The 21104-nt window shown below is 44.1% G+C and overlaps 1 protein-coding gene across 2 annotated transcripts in view; it reads right to left on the bottom strand.

Annotated features, from left to right (window-relative positions):
- Positions 1–9836: 9836 nt before the first annotated feature.
- LOC143788352 (dimethylaniline monooxygenase [N-oxide-forming] 2-like) overlaps positions 9837–21104 on the bottom strand; it is a 69279-nt gene continuing 58011 nt past the window's right edge. For both annotated transcript variants that reach the window (XM_077277980.1, XM_077277982.1), the window contains exons 7-10: positions 18222–18421; positions 17747–18093; positions 12517–12589; positions 9837–11050 (exon numbers count right to left, since the gene is read on the bottom strand). In XM_077277980.1, the coding sequence (XP_077134095.1) occupies positions 10630–11050; positions 12517–12589; positions 17747–18093; positions 18222–18421 (1041 nt within the window). In that variant the 3' untranslated portion in view covers positions 9837–10629. The remainder of the gene's footprint in view (positions 11051–12516; positions 12590–17746; positions 18094–18221; positions 18422–21104) is intronic.

Below are 21104 nucleotides of genomic sequence, written 5' to 3'. Positions count from 1 at the left end.
GTGAGGAGCGGCAGAGGAGTGGGCCGATTGTGGCGGAGGTACCAGGTATGCAGGATTTATTGCAGGGTATGTCGCAAATTTTGCGTAGATTGGAGGGAGGGTCAGCAACTGGGGTTGCCGCATCGCCGGTTGAGGCGTGGTTGTCAGGGCGGGGGGTGGAACCCCCGTTGGGGGGGGGTTTGGCAAGCCCTGGTCGGGTATTGGAGGTTGCATCGTCGGGTGTATCGGTTTCGGTTCAGACAGAGAAGGAAAAAGGCGATACGGTCAAATTAGATGACAGAGCGAAAGGGGAAGTTTATGTGTGCTTTGAAGGGCCGTTGGGAGCGCATTTAAAAAAGGAGGTGAAGGAAAAGATTTGGAGAGATGAGTATGTGGAAATTTTTTCCCTGCTCCCGTTGGAAAAGTTTAACTTGGATAAAGGAAAAAAAGACGATAGCAAAAAGGAGGAGGAAGAAAAGCGGAGGTGGCGGCTAATTCCGCAGACATTTGTGAATTGGTTGCAGGCATTTGCGATATTGGCGAGTGTAGTGGGGGAGAAGGCGCCTGAGAATTGCTCAGGTTTATTTTGCTATTTAGACTCGATTGGGGAGGCGCATCGTACTTATGGCGGTCAGACGTGGCTGCGGTATGATGAGCAGTTCAGGCAGCGAAAGGCGATAAGGCCAGAAATTAGGTGGGACCAGAAGGATATAGGCCTTTGGTTGAAGGTTATGGCCCCAGCTAGGCATGGGCAGTCCTTTCATGGGTCCGGGGGGGGTGGCAGCCAGCAGTCGGGACACGGAGGCAGTAGTCAGGGTGCACAGGGAGCGAAGGAGAAGTCTGGAACCTGCTGGCAGTTTAATGACGGTCAGTGTAAATACGGTAGCACCTGTAAATTTAAGCATGTGTGTTCCCACTGTAATGGAAGTTCACACGGGGCTTCGAAGTGTTTCAGGAAAGGAAAAGGAAAGCCAGCCTTGGGTGCCGGTCAAGGGGGAGAGCCCGGTGAGGCTTCACGAGATGGCCCCCTTTCTAAATAGGTACCCCGATCAGGTGAAGGCAGGTATTATTTTCAATGGTTTTGCGGATGGTTTTAGGATTCCTCCCCCGAGTCACGAGGTTCCTTTTTCGGTTAAGAATTTGCGGTCGGCAATGTTGCATGCCGAGGTTGTTGATGTTAAACTCAAGAAAGAAGTGGAGTTGGGAAGGATGTCGGGGCCGTTTTTGCATCCGCCGACGGAGGGTATGGTGGTTTCCCCTTTGGGGGTGGTGCCTAAAAAGAGCCGAATAAATTTCGGTTGATTCAGCATTTGTCGTACCCAAAGGGTCGGTCGGTAAATGATGGCATCTCCCAAGAGCTGTGCTCGGTTGAGTATACATCATTCGATGCAGCGGTGCAGTGGGTGAGAAGGCATGGCCCTGGGGCGCTGTTGGCAAAAACGGATGTTGAATCGGCCTTCCGTTTGCTTCCGGTGCATCCGGACAGCGTTCCGTTGTTAGGTTGTTTTTGGAATGGTGGTTACTATTTGGATAGATGTTTGCCAATGGGCTGCTCCATTTCTTGTTCATTGTTTGAGACGTTTAGTACTTTCCTGGAGTGGGTGGTTAAGGACGTTTCAGGAGTTCAGTCGGTTATCCATTATTTGGATGATTTTTTTCTTTATCGGGCCGCCTGATTCCGCAGTTTGCCGTAATATGTTAACGGCTATGTTTTGGGTCGCAGACCTTTTTGGAGTTCCATTAGCGGCGGATAAGACAGAAGGTCCCAGTACAGTATTGAGTTTTTTGGGAATTTTAATCGACTCCGAGAAGATGGAGTGTCGGTTGCCGGAAGATAAGTTGGCCATGTTGCAGCAGGAGGTTGAAAGAGCTAGAAGGAAGCGGAAGCTGACTTTGAAAGAGTTGCAGTCTCTTTTGGGTAGATTGAATTTTGCATGTCGGATCATACCCATGGGCAGGATATTTTGTCGCAGGTTGTCGGTCGCGACGGCAGGCGTAAAGGAGCCACACCATTTTATTCGCCTGAGCAAGGAACACAAAGATGACTTGCTAGTGTGGCAACGTTTCCTGTGCAACTACAACGGGCGGTCGTTGATTCAGCAGGAGGTCTTAACAAATTTTGATTGCGAGATATATACGGATGCAGCCGGTTCGGCTGGTTACGGGGCCTTTTGCGGTGGTCGTTGGTGTGCCGGACGGTGGCCGGGCCAGTGGAGGGAGTTGGGCCTTACAAAAAACCTGGTCTTGTTGGAATTGTTCCCTATCGTGGTTGCGGTTTCCATTTGGGGGGAAATGTTTGCTAACAGGAGGATTCGTTTTCATTGCGACAACATGAGCGTCGTGTCAGTGATGAACAGTTTGTCGGCCTCATCTCCCCCGGTGATTAAGTTGGTGAGGGAGTTGGTTTTTCGGTGCTTGGAGCTGAATGCTTGTATTTCGGCGGTGCATGTGCCGGGTGTGCAGAACTCAATAGCAGATGCATTGTCTCGTTTCCAGTGGGACCGTTTTCGGGAATTGGCGCCGGACGCGGAGATCTTGGGAGAGGAATGCCCTTTGCATCTTTGGAGCGTGATTATGGACGAGCGGGCCGGTTGATTCAGGAGTCGGTTACGAGTCAAACATGGGCATCATACGAAGCATCTTGGCGAGTATGGCAAAGTTGGGTGGCGGTGTGGGGCCAGTTGGTGTCTGACGAAGATAGGATGTTGGCAGTGTTATTTTTGATCGGGAAGGCGGCCGAAGAAGGTTGGTCGATTTCGAAGGTAAATAAATTTGTTGCTGGTTTGGCTTTTGCTTTTAAGTTGCAGGGGTTGGTGGACGCGACGAAACATTTTTTGGTCAGACAGGCACTTAGGGGTTTTAGGAGAGGTAATCAGACGATTGACCGTCGCCGCCCCATTTCGTTTAGCCTTTTAGAACGGTTGGGTGGAGTCTTGGAGATTATTTGCGGTTCGAGTTTTGAGTTGGCGTTGTTTCGCCTCGCCTTTTCATTAGCATTTTTTGGGGCTATGCGCGTTGGGGAGCTGGTGTCAACGTCCAAAGTTAGAGCAGGGGGTTTGTTGGCAGAGGATGTGGAACTTTGGACGGGGGGTATCGTTTTTTGGATTCGGCGTTCAAAGACTGACCAAATTGGGAGAGGAAAACGTGTGGTGCTGGGGAGGGTTCACAGGTCTTTAATGTGCCCTAGAGGTTGTCTGGAAGAATACTGGCAGTTATGGTCAGGCAGATCCGGCCCTTTGTTGTGTCACGCAGAGGGGTCCTTTTTGTCACGCTTTCAGTTCATTGCGGTATTAAGGAGGGGCTTGCGGGAGTTGGGCCTTTCTCCGGAGTTGTTCGGGTCGCATTCATTTCGTATCGGGGCGGCATCAGAAGCTGATAGTTTGGGTTTGGGCGCGGAGGACATTTGTAGAATTGGTAGGTGGACTTCGAATCGGTACTTGGGTTACGTCCGTCATTAATTTAGTAGTGTGGTTATGTTTTTGTATTTGACCCAGTGTTTTCTTCATGCATCTTGTTGCAGGTGTGTCCCCTTACTTAGCCTGGATCTTCGGACATTCGTTCGTTCACTGGGGGGCGCTGCGGGCCGAGGTCAGGCCGGACGGTAGGCAACTGGGGTTTAGTAGGCGTCAGGTTGTCATTCGGTGGCTGGGATATAGGGGGATGGTGTGGAACAAGGCACTTCCTGAATTTTCTAAGGCGGTTCGTTTAGACAGACAACCTGATATTTTAGTTGTGCATTTGGGGGGGAACGACTTGGGTGTACGGCCTGTCAGGGAGTTGATTAGGGACATACGGTTCGATTTGTTGAGGTTGCAGGTATCATTTCCTGGGGTGTTGATTGTGTGGTCGGATATTGTGCCTAGAAAACGGTGGAGGGGGGCTAGATCTTTGAAAGGTATTAATAGGGCTAGGGTTAAGTTGAATAGGGCAATAGGGGGTTTTGTTTCCAGAAACGGGGGGTTTAGCGTTAGGCATTTTGAATTGGAGTCAGGGCTTGGTAACTACTGGAGGGAGGATGGAGTTCATTTAAACGCAATTGGAATTGATTTGTGGACTTTGTCTTTGCAAGAAGGAGTTGAACGGGCGTTGGTGGCGTTGGGGCACTCACGAGCCTGAGGTGGTCAGGGCTGTTCGTGTGTGGTGGGGGGGTGGGGGTTCTTGGAGTTGACGCTGATTGTTTGGGGGAAGGAATTGGAGCATAATTACAGGCAATTTAAAATGTGGTGGGGTTGGATCTGGCATTTTGGTATGGGCTCTGGACGGGGTCTTTACCCTGGGAGCTGTTGGTGGTTTTTTCTCTTCCCGGAACGGGATGTACGGTGCCCTCGAGCTGGTTTTCACGGCTGGGGGTAATATGGTGGTCGATCTTCTTTTGTGGGGTTTGCCAGATCTTTTTAGCTCCAAGAACCCTCCCCTCGAATTTATACTGTTGTATTTATTTTTATGTTAATTTTGTTAATAAAAGTTGGCCGCTGTGGCCAAAATATCCAAAAGAATAATTAGTCATGTTTTATTCAGGGTAAGGGTTGGGTCGGTGGGCAGGTGTTGGTGGTTGGGTTAAACACGTAACAAAAGACCGTACTCGGCATACGCGGTCAAGAGGGGGGCTGGAACAAAGCGTAGCTGGGTGGAGGCCCCCCATGACTGCTTTGAGCCGGGCGGGCTTTTTAAATAATGCTGTGGTTAGGGATAGGAGGATGGCAAGGGGGGGAGGAGTTAGGATAGGGGAGGTAGGAAGGAAAGTGCGGGAAAACCGCCATTCCTTACCTTATTTCTGGACGAAGAAGACCCACCCACCCTCCCTTGTTGGCTTGTATTTGGGGGTTTTTTAATGAAAGGGGGGGAGAATTGTTGTGAAGAGTTTATATATCGATATGGCGAGGGCAGTTGTGTATGTGTATGTGTATGTATATATATATATTTATATAAAAAAAAAAAATGGGATTGCACTTTGTATGCGGGTGTTTGGTTCATTATTTACATGCTATTTGTATTGTCACAGTGGCTGTGGGGGGGGTGGGGGTTCTTGGAGTTGACGCTGATTGTTTGGGGGAAGGAATTGGAGCATAATTACAGGCAATTTAAAATGTGGTGGGGTTGGATCTGGCATTTTGGTATGGGCTCTGGACGGGGTCTTTACCCTGGGAGCTGTTGGTGGTTTTTTCTCTTCCCGGAACGGGATGTACGGTGCCCTCGAGCTGGTTTTCACGGCTGGGGGTAATATGGTGGTCGATCTTCTTTTGTGGGGTTTGCCAGATCTTTTTAGCTCCAAGAACCCTCCCCTCGAATTTATACTGTTGTATTTATTTTTATGTTAATTTTGTTAATAAAAGTTGGCCGCTGTGGCCAAAATATCCAAAAGAATAATTAGTCATGTTTTATTCAGGGTAAGGGTTGGGTCGGTGGGCAGGTGTTGGTGGTTGGGTTAAACACGTAACAAAAGACCGTACTCGGCATACGCGGTCATGAGTATGCCGATAGCCCATATGTGGGGGGGGGGAACCGCCGTTTGGGCGCATGGCAGAGCTCGGAAGAGGAGCACCGTTTTGGAATGCAGACTTAGATAGAATGGTCTGCGGGCATCACGTTGCGTTTGCATAGCCCCGGATGTGCCTAAACAGTAGAAACCCCAACAAGTGACCCCCATATTGGAAACTAGATCCCCCAAGGAACTTATCTAGATGTGTTGTGAGAACTTTGAACCCCCAAGTGTTTCACTAAAGTTTATAACGCCGAGTCGTGAAAATAAAAACTAATTTTTTTTCCACAAAAATGATTTTTTAGCCCACAAATTTTTATTCTCCCAAAGGTAACAGGAGAAATTGGACTGCAAAAGTTGTTGTCCAATTTGTCCTGAGTTCACTGATACCCCATATGTGGGGGCAAACCACTTTTTTGGTGCACGGCAGAGCTCGGAAGGGAAGGAGCACCGTTTTACTTTTTCAACGCAGAATTGGCTGGAATTGAGATTGGACGCATGTCGCGTTTGGAGAGCCCCTGATGTGCCTAAACAGTGGAAACCCTCCAATTCTAACTCCAATCCTAACCCGAACACACCCCTAACCCTCATCCCAACCCTAACCACACCCCTAACCCTGACACACCTCTAACCCTAATCCCAACCGTAAACATAATCCAAACAATAACCCTATTTCTAGCCCCAGCTCTAACCCTAACTTTAGCCCCAACCCTAACTTTAGCCCTAAACTTGATGGGAAAATGGAAAGAAATAAAAAAAAAGTATTTTATTATTGTTCCCTAACTAAGGGGGTGATAAAGCGGGGTTTGATTTGTTATTTATATCAGGGTTTTATAGCGGGCTTTTGTTTGGCAGCTGTCACACACTAAAAGACGCTTTTTATTGCAAAAAATAGTTTTTGCATCACCACATTTTGAGAGCTATGATTTTTCCATATTTTGGACCACAGAGTCATGTGAGGTCTTGTTTTTTGTGGGACGAGTTGACATTTTTATTGATACCATTTTCAGGCACATGACATTTTTTGATCGCCTTTTATTATGATTTTGTGAGGCAGAATGACCAAAAACCAGCAATTAATTAATTTATTTTGGGTGGGGCATTTATACCGTTCCACGTGTGATAAAATTGATAAAGCAGTTTTATTCTTCGGGTCCGTATGATTACAGTGATACCTCATTTATATTTTTTTTATGTTTTGGCGCTTTTATACAATAAAAACTATTTTATATAAAAATAATTATTTTGCATCGCTTTATTCTGAGGACTATAACTTTAATTTTTTTGCTGATGATGCTGTATGGCGGCTCGTTTTTTGCGGAACAAGATGACATTTTCAGCGGTACCATGTTTATTTATATCTGTCTTTTTTATCACGTGTTATTCCACTTTTTGTTCAGCGGTATGATGATAAAGCATTGTTTTTTGCCTCGGTTTTTTTTTACGGTGTTCACTGAAGGGGTTAACCAGTGGGACAGTTTTATAGGTCGGGACGTTACGGACGCGGCGATACTAAATATGTGTACTTTTATTGTTTTTTTAATTTACATAAATAAATGTAAGTTTTGGAAAAATATATTTTTTTTTTCTTTTGTTTTTGCTTTTTTAATATTTTTACGCATGATTTTATCTTTTTACATTTGTCCCAGGGTGGAACATCACTGTATAAAGTCAGATCGCTGATCTGACACTTTGCAGAGCACTGTGTCAGATCAGTGATCTGACAGGCTGTGTAGGAGGTTTCTGCTCTCAGCAGGCACTGACAAGCCACCTCCCTGCAGGACCCGGAAGTACACCGCAGCCATCTTGGATCCAGGGGCCTGCAAGGAGGAGACCCTCGGAACGAGATCACATCGCGTTGTTCTGAGGGTCTTAGGGAAGCATGCAGGGAGCCCCCTCCCTGCGCGATACTTCTCTATGCCACCGGAATGTTGCGATCTTGTTTGATAATCAGCCGACACCGACCGCGATTGTTCGCGCTCCCCCCGTGAGTGCGGCTGATCGCGTATGACGTACTATCCCGTCCATGGGAATTAAAGCCCAGGTCCCATGGATGGGATAGTACGTCAAATGGTAGAAAGGGGTTAAGCTCATCCGTCCACAGGACTTGTTTTCAAAATGCTTCAGGCTTGTTTGGATGATCCTTTGCATACTTCTGATGCTCAATTTTATGATGTGGATGCAGGAGAGGTCTTTATCTGATGACTTTCCCATTATGGCCATAATTGTGCAGGCAACTCTGAACAGTAGAACAATGTACCTCAACGCCAGAGTCATTCGAATGGTAAGCTTCTGCTTTCTTCCACATCCCTCTGTTTTCACTTTCCGTTTTAAAGCATTGGAGGTCATTTTAGCTGAATAGCCGATCATTGTCTGCACTTCTTTATAAGTTTTTTTGCCTCTCATGTCAACTTTTTAATCAAAGTACGCTGTTCTTCTGAACAATGTCTCGAACGACCAATATTTCTCAGGCTTTCAAGGAGAAATGCATTTACAACATGTCCTGGTTTTACCCTTAAATAAGGGCTACCTGATTCACACCTTCTTCATAGAATGATTGACCTCACTAATTGAACTCCACACTGCTATTATTTTGAACACCCCCCTTTATATTAATTATTCTAATATACAGACTCAAAAACATGCAGATCATGAATGCTGGTTTTCTTAGAATCTACTGCACCAACTGGTAAATTGTTTGACATGTGGTGGTAATATAGTTTATACCAAAATCAGTGATTAATCTGGTTAGTCATATTGGACTGCTATTATTTTGAACACTACAGTACAATCAAAGTGAATGAGATTTATTAATTCTCATGTATTCATTATTTTTTCCTTACTGATTTGAATCTGCAGAATGTCAGTTCTTGCAGCATATTTCACCTATTCTAAAGAGTGGAGAAAAATCTGAAACAAAAACACGAGTAAAAAACACAGCAAAAGCGTGTTTTTCCTTCCAACACATCAGATTTTTTTTATATAAATTATATACATACACACACACTTTTTTATATGTGTAATTATTTAAATATTTGTTTTGTTAATGCTAGCAATAAATAAAAGACCAGGCTCTCAAATGGATCTTTAATTATAACGCCCAATCGGACTTTAATTTTAACCTTTTTTTAAACTAATTTCAATTCTTGATAAACACCGAGTAGATCAATGTGTTGAATTTATCAAAAATAACAATAGAAATTATTTGATGTACATAGTTCTGAAATAAAATAAAAAAGCAGAATACTGTGGGTAGAATACAAGTAATACAAATATACATAGTAAAATTCTATCCACAATTAGTGTTGAGCATTCCGATACCGCAAGTATCGGGTATCGGCCGATATTTGCTGTATCGGAATTCCGATACCGAGATCCGATACTTTTGTGGTATCGGTATCGAAACAACATTAATGTGTAAAATACAACATTAATGTGTAAAATAAAGAATTAAAATAAAGAATATTGCTATACTCACCTCTCCGATGCAGCCTGGACCTCACCGAGGGAACCGGGAGCCTTCTTTGCTTAAAATGCGCGCTTTTCCTTCCTTCCGTGACGTCACGGCTTCTGATTGGTCGCGTGCCGCCCATGTGGCCGCGACGCGACCAATCACAGCAAGCCGTGACGTAATTTTCAGGTCCTTCTAGGCATTCAGTATTTTAAAATTACGTTCCGGCTTTGTGATTGGTCGCGTCGCGGTCACATGGGCGACGCGACCAATCACAAGCCATGACGTCACGGGAGGCAGGAGACGCGCGCATTTTTAAAATTACGTCACGGCTTGTGATTGGTTGCGTGCCGCCCATGTGACCGCGACGCGACCAATCACAGCAAGCCGTGACGTAATTTCAGGTCCTGATGCCTATTTCTGCATTCAGGACCTGAAATTACGTCACGGCTTGCTGTGATTGGTCGCGTCGCGGTCACATGGGCGGCACGCAACCAATCACAAGCCGTGACGTAATTTTAAAAATGCGCGCGTCTCCTGCCTCCCGTGACGTCACGGCTTGTGATTGGTCGCGTCGCCCATGTGACCGCGACGCGACCAATCACAAAGCCGGAACGTAATTTTAAAATACTGAATGCCTAGAAGGACCTGAAAATTACGTCACGGCTTGCTGTGATTGGTCGCGTCGCGGCCACATGGGCGGCACGCGACCAATCAGAAGCCGTGACGTCACGGAAGGAAGGAAAAGCGCGCATTTTAAGCAAAGAAGGCTCCCGGTTCCCTCGGTGAGGTCCAGGCTGCGTCGGAGAGGTGAGTATAGCAATATTTTTTATTTTAATTCATTATTTTACACATTAATATGGTTCCCAGGGCCTGAAGGAGAGTTTCCTCTCCTTCAAACCCTGGGAACCATCAGGAATACCGTCCGATACATGAGTCCCATTGACTTGTATTGGTATCGGGTATCGGTATCGGATTAGATCCGATACTTTGCCGGTATCGGCCGATACTTTCCGATACCGATACTTTCAAGTATCGGACGGTATCGCTCAACACTATCCACAATCATTTCAACAGAGTATTGGTGGACCAAAATATTGCATAGTGCTTTTGAGAGTAGCTTACTGACCATTTAATAACAACAACTCAAAGATACAGTTATGACACAGGAAGATAAGGCAAATTTGAAGGCTGCCTAAGCTGGAAGTGGGTGGGCTTCATGAGGAGTTGGGGGATCCTTGTACTTGCAGAACTTGCGTAGCTGTAAAGTGAATCGATCTATCGAATATATGGTGAAATTTACCTTCTGATTATATACCCATTTACTAAAAGGGAATATGGTATTTAAGAAAAGTAATCAAGCTGGAGTAGCAGCAGACATAAGAGATTATCAATCCCTAAGCTCCATAAATTATCATTGGAGAATTTAATAACTGTGGCTGTAGAATCCATAAAAAAAGGAGCACAAACGAGTTTATAGGATAATTTAGTTGGGATATATAGGTAACTATGGTATTTTAGGGAAAATAATTAACTTTAAAGTAATAGTGGTTACAGAAGGAGATGGTTTGGGCCAGGCTAGGAGTCAGTATTTAACATGATTTAGGGTGAGAATTACTAAACAAGATGCTAGGGCTCAAAGGTAAGTGCTAGGAGTGGACCACAAGAAAGGCTGTGAACAAGCAAGGATAGATCCCTGTTGCTCATATCTTTACATTGGTTAAGATAAAACCTTTGAAAACATCCAAGAGGCTCCACTACTGAGCCAAGCGAAATACCCATTCTGGTCAGCATTTATTCTAGCTCTTAAAAACCATATTGCTGCTAACATTGAGCCAATGACCAAAGCTCTCTTAATATTTAACCAGGGTTCAGCTTGCTCATGTAACACTCGTGTCTTCGTTGGCTTAATTGTTCTGTCCCACTGTGTAAGAATGGCATTTCTCGCTCCAGTCCATTTCCCAGGCCCTCTGAGCCGAAGCTGGTAAGGTGTGTATGGTCCGAAAAACACCTGCCAGGCTAATCTTGGGTCAGTGAAGAAAAGAAATGTAATGTTTGGATGGATTCCAATTTTTCTTGAAATGTCATTTATGTAATCAATGTAATGTACTTGTAGAACTTGAGTCCTCCCAACACCAAACCTAAATAAACAATAAAAATGTAATTAAATAATTGACAAGAACAATGTGAGTTTAGTAAGTAAAATTGTTCTCAGTTGTTTCCATCCCTCTCATGCAAGTTAAATGGATATGTATTTTACAGCCCTATTCCAACTTTTCTCCAGTATGTTTGTAAGGGTGAAGAAGATCAATGAATTGATGACATTGGTTCTAGTGATCATTGATGGTCCTAGTGGAGAAGACCCCTAGTGACCAAATCACTTAGCACCTAAAGTCATATTACCTGAAAGTAGTAGTTGAAGATGGTGCTAATCTTTCCTTAAATGTAAGGTAGGAAGGGAAGACTGCATATTCATATCCCCAACTTTTATAGTATAGCATATAAATTTGAATTGTGACTGAAGACATGTGAAAGATTTTATTGTGCAAATATGAACTAAAGTCGTATAACTGTACATAACTTGTTGTAATATATCTATATATATAATTGTCTAAGGGTCACTTCCGTCTGTCTGTCTGTCCTTCTGTCTGTCTGTCACAGATATTCATTGGTCGGGGCCTCTGTCTGTCATGGAATCCCGCGTCGCTGATTGGCCTCGCCAGCTGCCTGTCATGGCTGCCGCGACCAATCAGCGACGGCCACAGTCCGATTAGTCCCTCCCTACTCCCCTCCAGTCAGTGCCCGGCGCCCGCTCCATACTCCCCGCAGTCACCACTCACACAGGGTTAATGCCAGCAGTAACGGACCGCGTTATGCCACGGGTAACTCACCCCGTTACCGCCGCTATTAACCCTGTGTGACCAAGTTTTTACTATTGATGCTGCCTATGCAGCGTCAATAATAAAAACATCTAATGTTAAAAATAATAAAAAAAATAAAAAATCACTATATACTCACCTTCCCGCTCCTCGCGACGCTCTGGTGGCAAGGATGGTCTGCGAGAAGGACCTGCCATGACGTCACGGTCATGTGACCACGACGTCATCACAAGTCCCGCGCGCCTGCGCGAGAAGGACCTGCCGTGATGTCATGTTCATGTGACCGCGACACAGTCATGTGACCGCGACATCATCACAGGTCCTGCGCGCCTGCGTGAGAAGGACCTGCCGTGACGTCACGCTCATGTGACCGCGACACGGTCATGTGACCGCGACGTCATCACAGGTCCTGCGTGCCTGCGCGAGAAGGAGGCAACAGAACTACAAGGGGCCCTCGGAAGGTGAGTATATGTTTATTTTTTAACCTGTGACATACGTGGCTAGGCAATATACTACATAGCTGGGCAATATACTATGTGACTGACCAATATACTACGTGACTGGCCAATATACTACATGGCTGGGCAATATGCTACGTGGGCGGGGCAATATACTACGTGGACATGCATATTCTAGAATACCCGATACGTTAGAATCGGGCCACCATCTAGTATATATATATTAGAGGCAAAATTAGTTAAATATTTTACTGAATAAATGTCTCTCACCATTTATTTTTCCGGTCCTTGCTTTTTATGCAATCGGTTTCCATCTTTTTGGCTGATGGTAAATGAGCTGCACCTGTTTTAAAAATGACAGAAGTAAAAGAAAGCTCATTTAGGACAGAAAAGTGGGAAAACAACTACCGTACTTTTTTCCACTCCCTAATTTATATACTAAACTACCAGAGCCTAGTGAAAGTATGCGCCTTCTTGGAATTAAAATGTATTTCTTTTAATTATAAAGCAGTAAGAATTCCCCAAAACTTCTCCAGAAAATCAAAATTGTGGAAAATAAATAGATGAAAATTGCAATACTGAAAAGTCTCTAAATGTGCATAACACTATGAGATGTGTATTGAATCTGGTTTGAGCTCTATAATGCAAAACCCAGCCTTATTCAAATCCGGGCTACCTCAATCTGGCTAGGTGAAAAAGATGGTAATCGCAAATAACAGCCTATTTTAATAAACATTGCAGTTTTAGACTTTGTGTGCTACCTAGTATATAAAAGCCAAATACTCAAAATTAAAGACCAAGAGAGGAGAATAAATCGGTACACTTCCTAAAGTAAGATAACCCCAAAAAAAGGGAGGTACAAGTAAAACTAAACAAAGTTTATTCATAATTAATAAAATCTATAATCATCAATATAAATACGGGAATCGGACAAGGCAGAGTGAACTCCAAACAATCCACAAAAAGTAATAGCAACACCCACACTAAAAATCGTAGGGACCAGTAAATCTCAAATAAGTACAAATGTCCAGTGGTGTGGATGTATATAGGTACAACAGCAGGCTATTGGGTATTGAAATGATTCAACTTCTGAAAGTGACAGTGAGCAAACTAAAGTTCAAGTGCATAACGAGTAGACATGTCCACATATCAAAGTCTAAGAAGAAATATCCCATGAAAACTGAGCGTGACTAGTGCCATATTGCAAGTGCCAAGTGCTAAATAAACGGAAACACCATGTTGATTTTACCTGCAGTGTGAGGATTGTAGGGAGAGAGAGACCCCGACGCGCTTTTCGCTTGTTGCTTCTTCCTGGGGGATCCTTGTCCTAGCCCAGCGTTCAGCAGTCCCTACCCCATGCCTTGGAACAAAAAAGAAAGTTCCCAGCCACCCACCCACAGGCCTAAAGGCTAAACAGGCACATTTCCAGGCTGCTTGCTGTGGAAATGCTGCCATTTAGACTTGTAGACACAAGGGATTTTCGCCGACTCATGACGGCAGCCATCCCTCAGTACTCGATCCCCAGCTGCCACTTTTTCTCCCGTGTGGCATCCCCACCTTGTACCAGCATGTGTCCAGGAACATTACCTGTGTCCTTACATACTGTCAATGTCCACTTAACAACCAACACGTGGACAAGCGCTTGTGGCCAAGGATGTTACATTTCCCCGACGGCACGCTGGGTGAAAATTGTGGAGGTTGGGGCTGTATCACATCCTGGCACAGCACATGTGCTCCAGACGCTGAGGATTGCTGGCCCTACTTCTATCTGGGTTTCCTCCACCTCCTACAGCAGTTTGACCAGACTTGGTTGGTTAGCAATAGCATTGCTATTTTGCTCCTGAACTATAACAGATCCATCTCAGGTGGACAAATTTTCCTGCAATAGTAATCTTGCAAAGTTTTCTCAACATATCATACATAATTTAAAATGGGCAAGGCACATGGTAAGGGACAAGGAAGTGGACGTGATGCTGATGGTGAGCACAGAGGCCAACGCCAAGGGCAAGGTGAAACTGTGCCTGCTGTAGGAGCACAACAAGTACACACATCATGTCGACCTAGCTTTCTGTCCCATTTTGTAGGGGGGCACGGAACACCACTCTTGATGCCAGACCAGAGCAAAAAAGTTGTTGGATCGATAGCAGATAATGCTTCCAGTCAGTTAGCTAGCTCCCCCATGTTTTCCACACAGTCCAGTCTCCTTAGCTGTAATTATGGACCACATAATCCTCACCCTGCTCCGCCTTCCTCCCACCATGCCAAGTTCCCAAAGACAAGTGATCCCACACTTGGAAAGCGGTTCACATTTCCATTTCTAGAATCTGGTCTCTTGCCCTGCCAGTTTCAAGCAGAAGATGAGGAGATCACAGCACCACAACAAGCAGAAAGAGGCAGTGGGGTGGCCAGAGGCACAAGGTGGGCAACTGTTCCCCAGAGCACCAATACAGGTTAAGTTGCTAGGCCAAGGGTCAGCTGTTCCCAAGTGTGGTGCTCTTTGAAGACAGTACAGTTACCCAAAAAAGGCATTTGAAACATCTGCCATGCCAGCATCAGCAGCACAACTACCAGCCTGACAACCACTAGCATGCTCAGGCACATGACAGCAAAGCACCAGACTAGTTTGGCCAATTGTCAGGGTTCAGAGACAGCATCTGCAGTTGACACCACTGCCTCTTCCCAAGTTCTACGTGCACACTAATCCCCTCTCCAGGACGAAGGTGATGATGCCTCCAACACCGCATCTGTTGCACACTTGCAAGCACCATCAGCAACCATGTCCTTGTCTCAACACAGCGTTCAGTTGTCCCTCAGTTGTCCCTACCCCAGTTCTTGGAATGCAAGCGTAAATATGCAGGCATGCACCCACAGGCCACAATACTAAACAGCTACATTTTCAGACTGTTTACCCTGGAAATGTTACCGTTTAGGCTTGTGGAGAGAAGCTTTCCGCAACCTCATGGCGGTAGCCATCCCTCGGTACTCAGTACCAAGCCACCACTACTTCCACTGGTGTGCCATTCTCGCCTTACACAAGCACGTGTCTCAGAACATCAACCGTGCCATGACAAATGCTGTGACTGGGAAGATCCACTTAACTATGGATATGTGGAAAAGTGCTTGTGGCCAGGGATGCTACATGTCCTGGATGGCACACTGGCTGAACATTGTGGAAGCCGGAACCCAGTCGGACTCTGGGATGGAACACATGCTACCGACACCCAGGATTGCAGGTCCTGGTTCAATCAGGATTTCCCCCACCTTCTACAGCAGTTCCTGCACCTCCTCCTACTCACCTGCCATCTCAGAAACGTCAACATCAGTCACAAGCTGGAAGCACTTCAGCACTGAATCAACAAAAAAGCAGCAGGCTCTGCTGAAGCTTATCTGCTTAGCGGACAAACCGCATACTGCCACAGAGTTGTTGAAAGGTCTAACAGACCAGACTGACCTGTGGCTCTCACCCATGAACCTACAACCAGGCATGGATGTGTGAGACAATGGCTGTAACCCTGGTGGTGGCTCTGAATCTTGGTAAATTCACACACGTACCATGTGTGGCCTTCGTGCTCAATCTAGTTGTTAAGTGTTTTCTCAAAACTAACCAGATCTGCCTGAGCTACTTGTGAAACTACGCTGCATGTGTGCCAATCTCCACAAGTCAGCTACATCTGCCGCTGCCTTGGTGGTGCTGCAGCAGCGTTTGCAACTTTCAGCTCACCGACTGGTGTGCAATATCACCACGCATTGAAACTCAACGTAACATATGTTGGCATTGTGAGCAGCAGAGGGTAGTAGTTGAATACCAGCTGCAACATGCCCATCGGGATTCGGGTCAGCCTCCGCACATAAGAGCTGATGAATGGGCATGGATGTCTGACATCTGTGCTGTTCTCCAAACAAGATGGTGAGCAGCAATGACGCCGTAATGAGCATAGCTATCCTGCTTCTCTGTCTACTGAAAAATTTGCTGCTCACAATTAAAGAGGAGGCATTGCAGGTGGAGCAAGTTGAGATGGAGCAAGAAATTATACTGGGTGATACTACACTGCCCAGCCTGTTCTAATCTTCCCAACATGGAAGATAGGTGAGGGATGATGGATGATGATGATGATTTTGTGGGGACGGGAAAATCTTGGCTGTTGACAGTCTGGCACACATGGCTGAGTTTATGTTCCATTGCCTTTCCATTGACCCTAGAAAGTCATTATTACCTGTAGATCTGGGGTTAATCTGCAGGTTAAAAGCGTTCTGAAGCTGCCTGGCGCCTGCACTGAGAAAATTAAACTATTACTCCCGGCAGCCATGGGCTTTCAGTCATAGGTGTGGGCTGCCATAGTTTCAGTCACCACTCACCTCTAAATTTCAGTGACTTGGAAAAGTCAAATCAATGGCCAGACCATAATGCAATTAAGAATTTGTGGCTCGGGTTGAAGACTGCTATTTACAGATAGCACATCTGGTCTAATGGATTTGAAACAGTTTTGCTAGGAAGAATGGACAGAAATCCCAAAGTATAATTGTGTTAAAATAATAGAGACATTCGCTGAGAAACTTACATTTGTATTTGCAGCAAAGCGTGGCTCCACAAAATATTGACTTTCAGAGGCCAATACGTATGCACATTAAAATTCTTTGTTTTTTAAAGGCTTAATTATTGTTTGTCAGTTTAAAAAGTTTGTCCCTTTCAAATGGTAGACATGCTTTGTATATCAAATGGTGTAACCCCCCCCACACACACACACACACGCACACATACCTCCTTCCCTTCCAAAAGAGATTTTAATTCCTTGTTGTAATGTAAAAAAAAAGAAAAGAAAAAAGGGGGAGATACTTTTGCAAGGCACGATATACTACCATAAACGTGACAGCCACAACCATAAAAAATACACAACTGTAAAACAGCTGCATTTAAACAAATTGAACAACAACCCTTTCTTAAAAAGACAAAATACCTTGACGCAGAAAGCCTAGCTAGTAGTGATGAGCGAGTGTACTCATTGCTCGGGTTTTCCCGAGCTCGCTCGGTGACCTCCGAGTATTTGTTAGTGTTCGGAGATTAAGTTTTCATCTCCTCAGCTGAATGATTTACAGCTACTGGCCAGCGTGATTACATGTTTGGATTCCCTAGCAACCAGGAAACCCCCACATATACTCAGCCTGGCTAATAGCTGTAAATCATTCAGCTGCCGCGATGAAAACTAAATCTCCGAACACTAACAAATACTCGGAGGTCACCCGGGCGTGTTTGGGAAACCCGAGCAACGAGTATACTCACTCATCACTACTAGCTAGCCATTTAACACAGCACAAGCCATTAAAAATGTTCACTATATGATGACATCTGTAGACCTGTTCCCTCAGCTGCTAACTGTATGAGTCCAAAATTCTGAAAAATATTTCAGGAAGACTGCATTTTGAATGGTAAACCAGTAAAATAAGCAAATGAAACTGTTAAAAATGTGACCATGAAAAAGCTTGAACTACTGGAAGATCTTACCTCTAAAAACTCTGGTTGCCCAGCGAGCCTGTAATTCAACAGTTGGCATGATAGCTCCAAGGGGTTGAATTAGTCCTAGGAAAGCAAGTGTTGGCTTTCCCAAATACATTGGAAACACATATTTATATAAAGATATGTCATTGTTATTCAGTTTGAGTATATCATCATCAAGAAAAGGGAATGTTGAATTGTATCCTGTAGCGAAAATTACTTCATCCACATCTGCCTCAGTTCCATCTTCAAAGATGACAGATGTTTCAGAGAACGATTTAATGCTGGGCTTCACCTTGATTGATCCCTGTAATATGTGACTTGGAAGGTAGTCATTTATAATTGGAGGTTTCTGCCTATAACAAAAAAAGCAAAATGTGAGCTGATTGAACTCTCCGGTAGCGTGTCCCAGTGGGATTACTCTTCAATGCCAGGGTGGAGAGTCACTTTAAGAAAAGCAGATGGAAATACTTGCTTCATTTACCTGAATTTTGGTTCCAAACCGAAATTTGAGTGGGTAAACCAGCTGCTCATAATTTTCTCAGTGATCTTTGCAGCAAGCATTCTTGGCAAGAAATTCTTGATCCACATGGTATAACGTCTCGAGATAGTCATATCTATAGGAAATCCACCATAGGAAATTTTGCTAACCACCCATGATCCATGTCTGGTGCTTAGGTAAACCTAGGACCATAAAAATTGATTTATAAAAAATACATTAAAGGAAAAATATTATTGCCCTGGGTAAAACTAAACCAGTGCTGACGGCTAGAGTAAGAAAGTACCTAGTGTATGAGTGATCAAGTAGACTTAAAAAAATATTTAGAATTGAGAGTCCTCAGTGATTGATACCTTTAAGTGGCTAAAGGTACCTTCACACTAAGCGACGCTGCAGCGATACAGACAACGATGCCGATCGCTGCAGCGTCACTGTCAGTACGGGAAGGAGACGGCGAGGGACGTGTTACAGACAGCAGAAAGTGAGTATGTACTGTTTGGTTTTTTTACATTTACAATGGTAACCAGGGTAAACATCGGGTTACTAAGCGCGGCCCTGCGCTTAGTAACCCGTTGTTTACCCTGGTTACCACTGTAAAACATCGCTGGCATCGTTGCTTTGGCTGTCAAACACGACAATACACGCCGATCTGACGACCAAATAAAGTTCTGAACTTTCAGCAACGACCAGCGATATCACAGCAGGATCCAGATCGCTGCTGCGTGTCAAACACAACGATATCGCTATCCAGGACGCTGCAACGTCACGGATCGCTAGCGATATCGTTGCAAAATCGGTTAGTGTGAAGGTACCTTAACTGAAAACATGAACCAGAACCCATTCAGAGGACCAAAAGAAACTTTCAGACTCCTTATCTATGAACTGTTCCAATATTTACGGCCACCGCTGTTTATCTCTCTCCCATAATGATAGTTCTGCTTCACGAAATTTGTCTTATCTCTTGCATTATTCCTGTGCCCTGTTGTGTATATATGTGATTCTTCAGATTTTGTTTTAGTCTATGCCTGATGAAGAGACCTGAGTAGTCTCGAAAGCTTGCAATTTGTTACCATCTTTTCAGTTAGCCATTAAAAGGTATAAACCACTGAGGACTCTCAAATCTAAATATTTTTCTACCTACTGGCTAACACTGTACAAAGATATATATATCTTTCCTGTATCAAATAGGCTTAGGCTGCCATCTTCAGCCTTCACAATTTGGTGTTATTTACACAGGCAGTTTTGTTGCATATTTTTAATTAAATTAATCAAACTAATAGTGGATTCTAATAAAAGAAAAGAACGAGGCCAGAATGAGGCCCATATAGACTTACAGGTGCTTCTCACAAAATTAGATTATCAAAAAGCTCATTTATTTCCGTTCTTCAATACAAAAAGTGAAACTCCTATATAAAATATTATATAGAGTCATTACAAACAGAGTGATGTATTTCAAGTGTTTATTTCTGTTAATGTTGATGATTATGGCTTACAGTCAAATACTTATTTTCCCCACTGTATGTATTGATATTATTCTTTTTTTTATTTTGTAATTTTTTTTTATAATTTTTTTAAACTTTACTTTGTCCCTCTATGTGGCTAACTTTTAGTACTCTGATCGCTGATATAAAGCAGTGCAATGCACCAGAATTTCAATGCATTATACCTGTCAGTGTTACACTGACAGAAGCCTCTTAGACCATTCTCCTGGCAAAGTCTAAACAGGCCACCATAGCTGGCAGACTTCAGGATGCCATGACAACTATGACCTTTGCGATGACTCCCTCTATTAGCCTCCTAAATGCTGCAATCGATATTGATTGTGGCATTTAGAGGTTAAACAGCCAGGGGCAATGCAGGCATCACATAAGTTGAGCTCCCGGCAGCAATCGCGTGAGCATAGCTCCTGTGCACCGCACAATCGCCCTGAGGAACCTATTTTTAAAGGGTCGGGAACCCCTTCTCAGCCATGGCGTATAGGTGCGTCAAAGGTCTTTAATTGGTTGAAGGTGTTTTAAAGTGGATTCAATTTTTATTTTTCTTGTAGAAATATGTTAGTCTAACACCCGTCGGGGTTGACGCCACTTGGAAGAAGGATCCTGACATTGTATCCCCTTATATTAAGTTTCTCTAAACATCCATACTCTTGTGATGGCATACACCATAGGTGACAGATATTGCTCCACATAGGACTAACATGCTCCAGGAGGTCTGTCTTTTCAATTACTATATGTTTGGGATTACTACTCTTTACGTGACAATTCTCATGGACTTCATACTGTTAGTTTTGTATTGAGTTTGACTTCAATTTCTTCCTTTGGACATTCGTCAACACCTTTCCTTATTTTTATCATACGATTTTTAAACATTGTTCTGTTATCCCATTGTTATCTCCTTATCTAAATAAAGTATCATTTTGGTTCACTACACTGGGACTCTTTATGGTCGGATTTGCTTTCTCTTTTTTCTTGTGTTGATCGTAATCAGACACAGCTGCAGGACCATGAGAGGACAACTGCTTCGGCAAATGTTTGAAATGAGGCAAACTGTGCTTGCTCTGGTGTACAGTGTTCGTTTTGATCTCATGTGTGATTACGAGAGCAAAGTGTCAGTCATTACTTGGTTCACATTGGTAACACCCCATTCTATTTTAAATGAGGTCTTTGGACAGATTCTCATGCAGATCAATGACCGCCCCATAGACCCGAACAGCTAATTTACATATAAGAAAAATTTAGAATTCTTTGGAATAAGACATCAGATTTCAAGGTATAAATTTTATTCAACTTACTACTACCTACATGCCCATACTGACAGCTCAAGGAGGTTGTTTTTATGGACAGATTCCCTTTAAAATGCCTTTACATA

Source organism: Ranitomeya variabilis, chromosome 8 (genome assembly GCF_051348905.1).
Source record: "Ranitomeya variabilis isolate aRanVar5 chromosome 8, aRanVar5.hap1, whole genome shotgun sequence".
Classification (NCBI taxonomy): Eukaryota; Metazoa; Chordata; class Amphibia; order Anura; family Dendrobatidae; genus Ranitomeya; species Ranitomeya variabilis.
The sequence above is the reverse complement of the archived record's forward strand: the minus strand, read 5'-3'. Positions and strand labels throughout refer to the sequence as shown.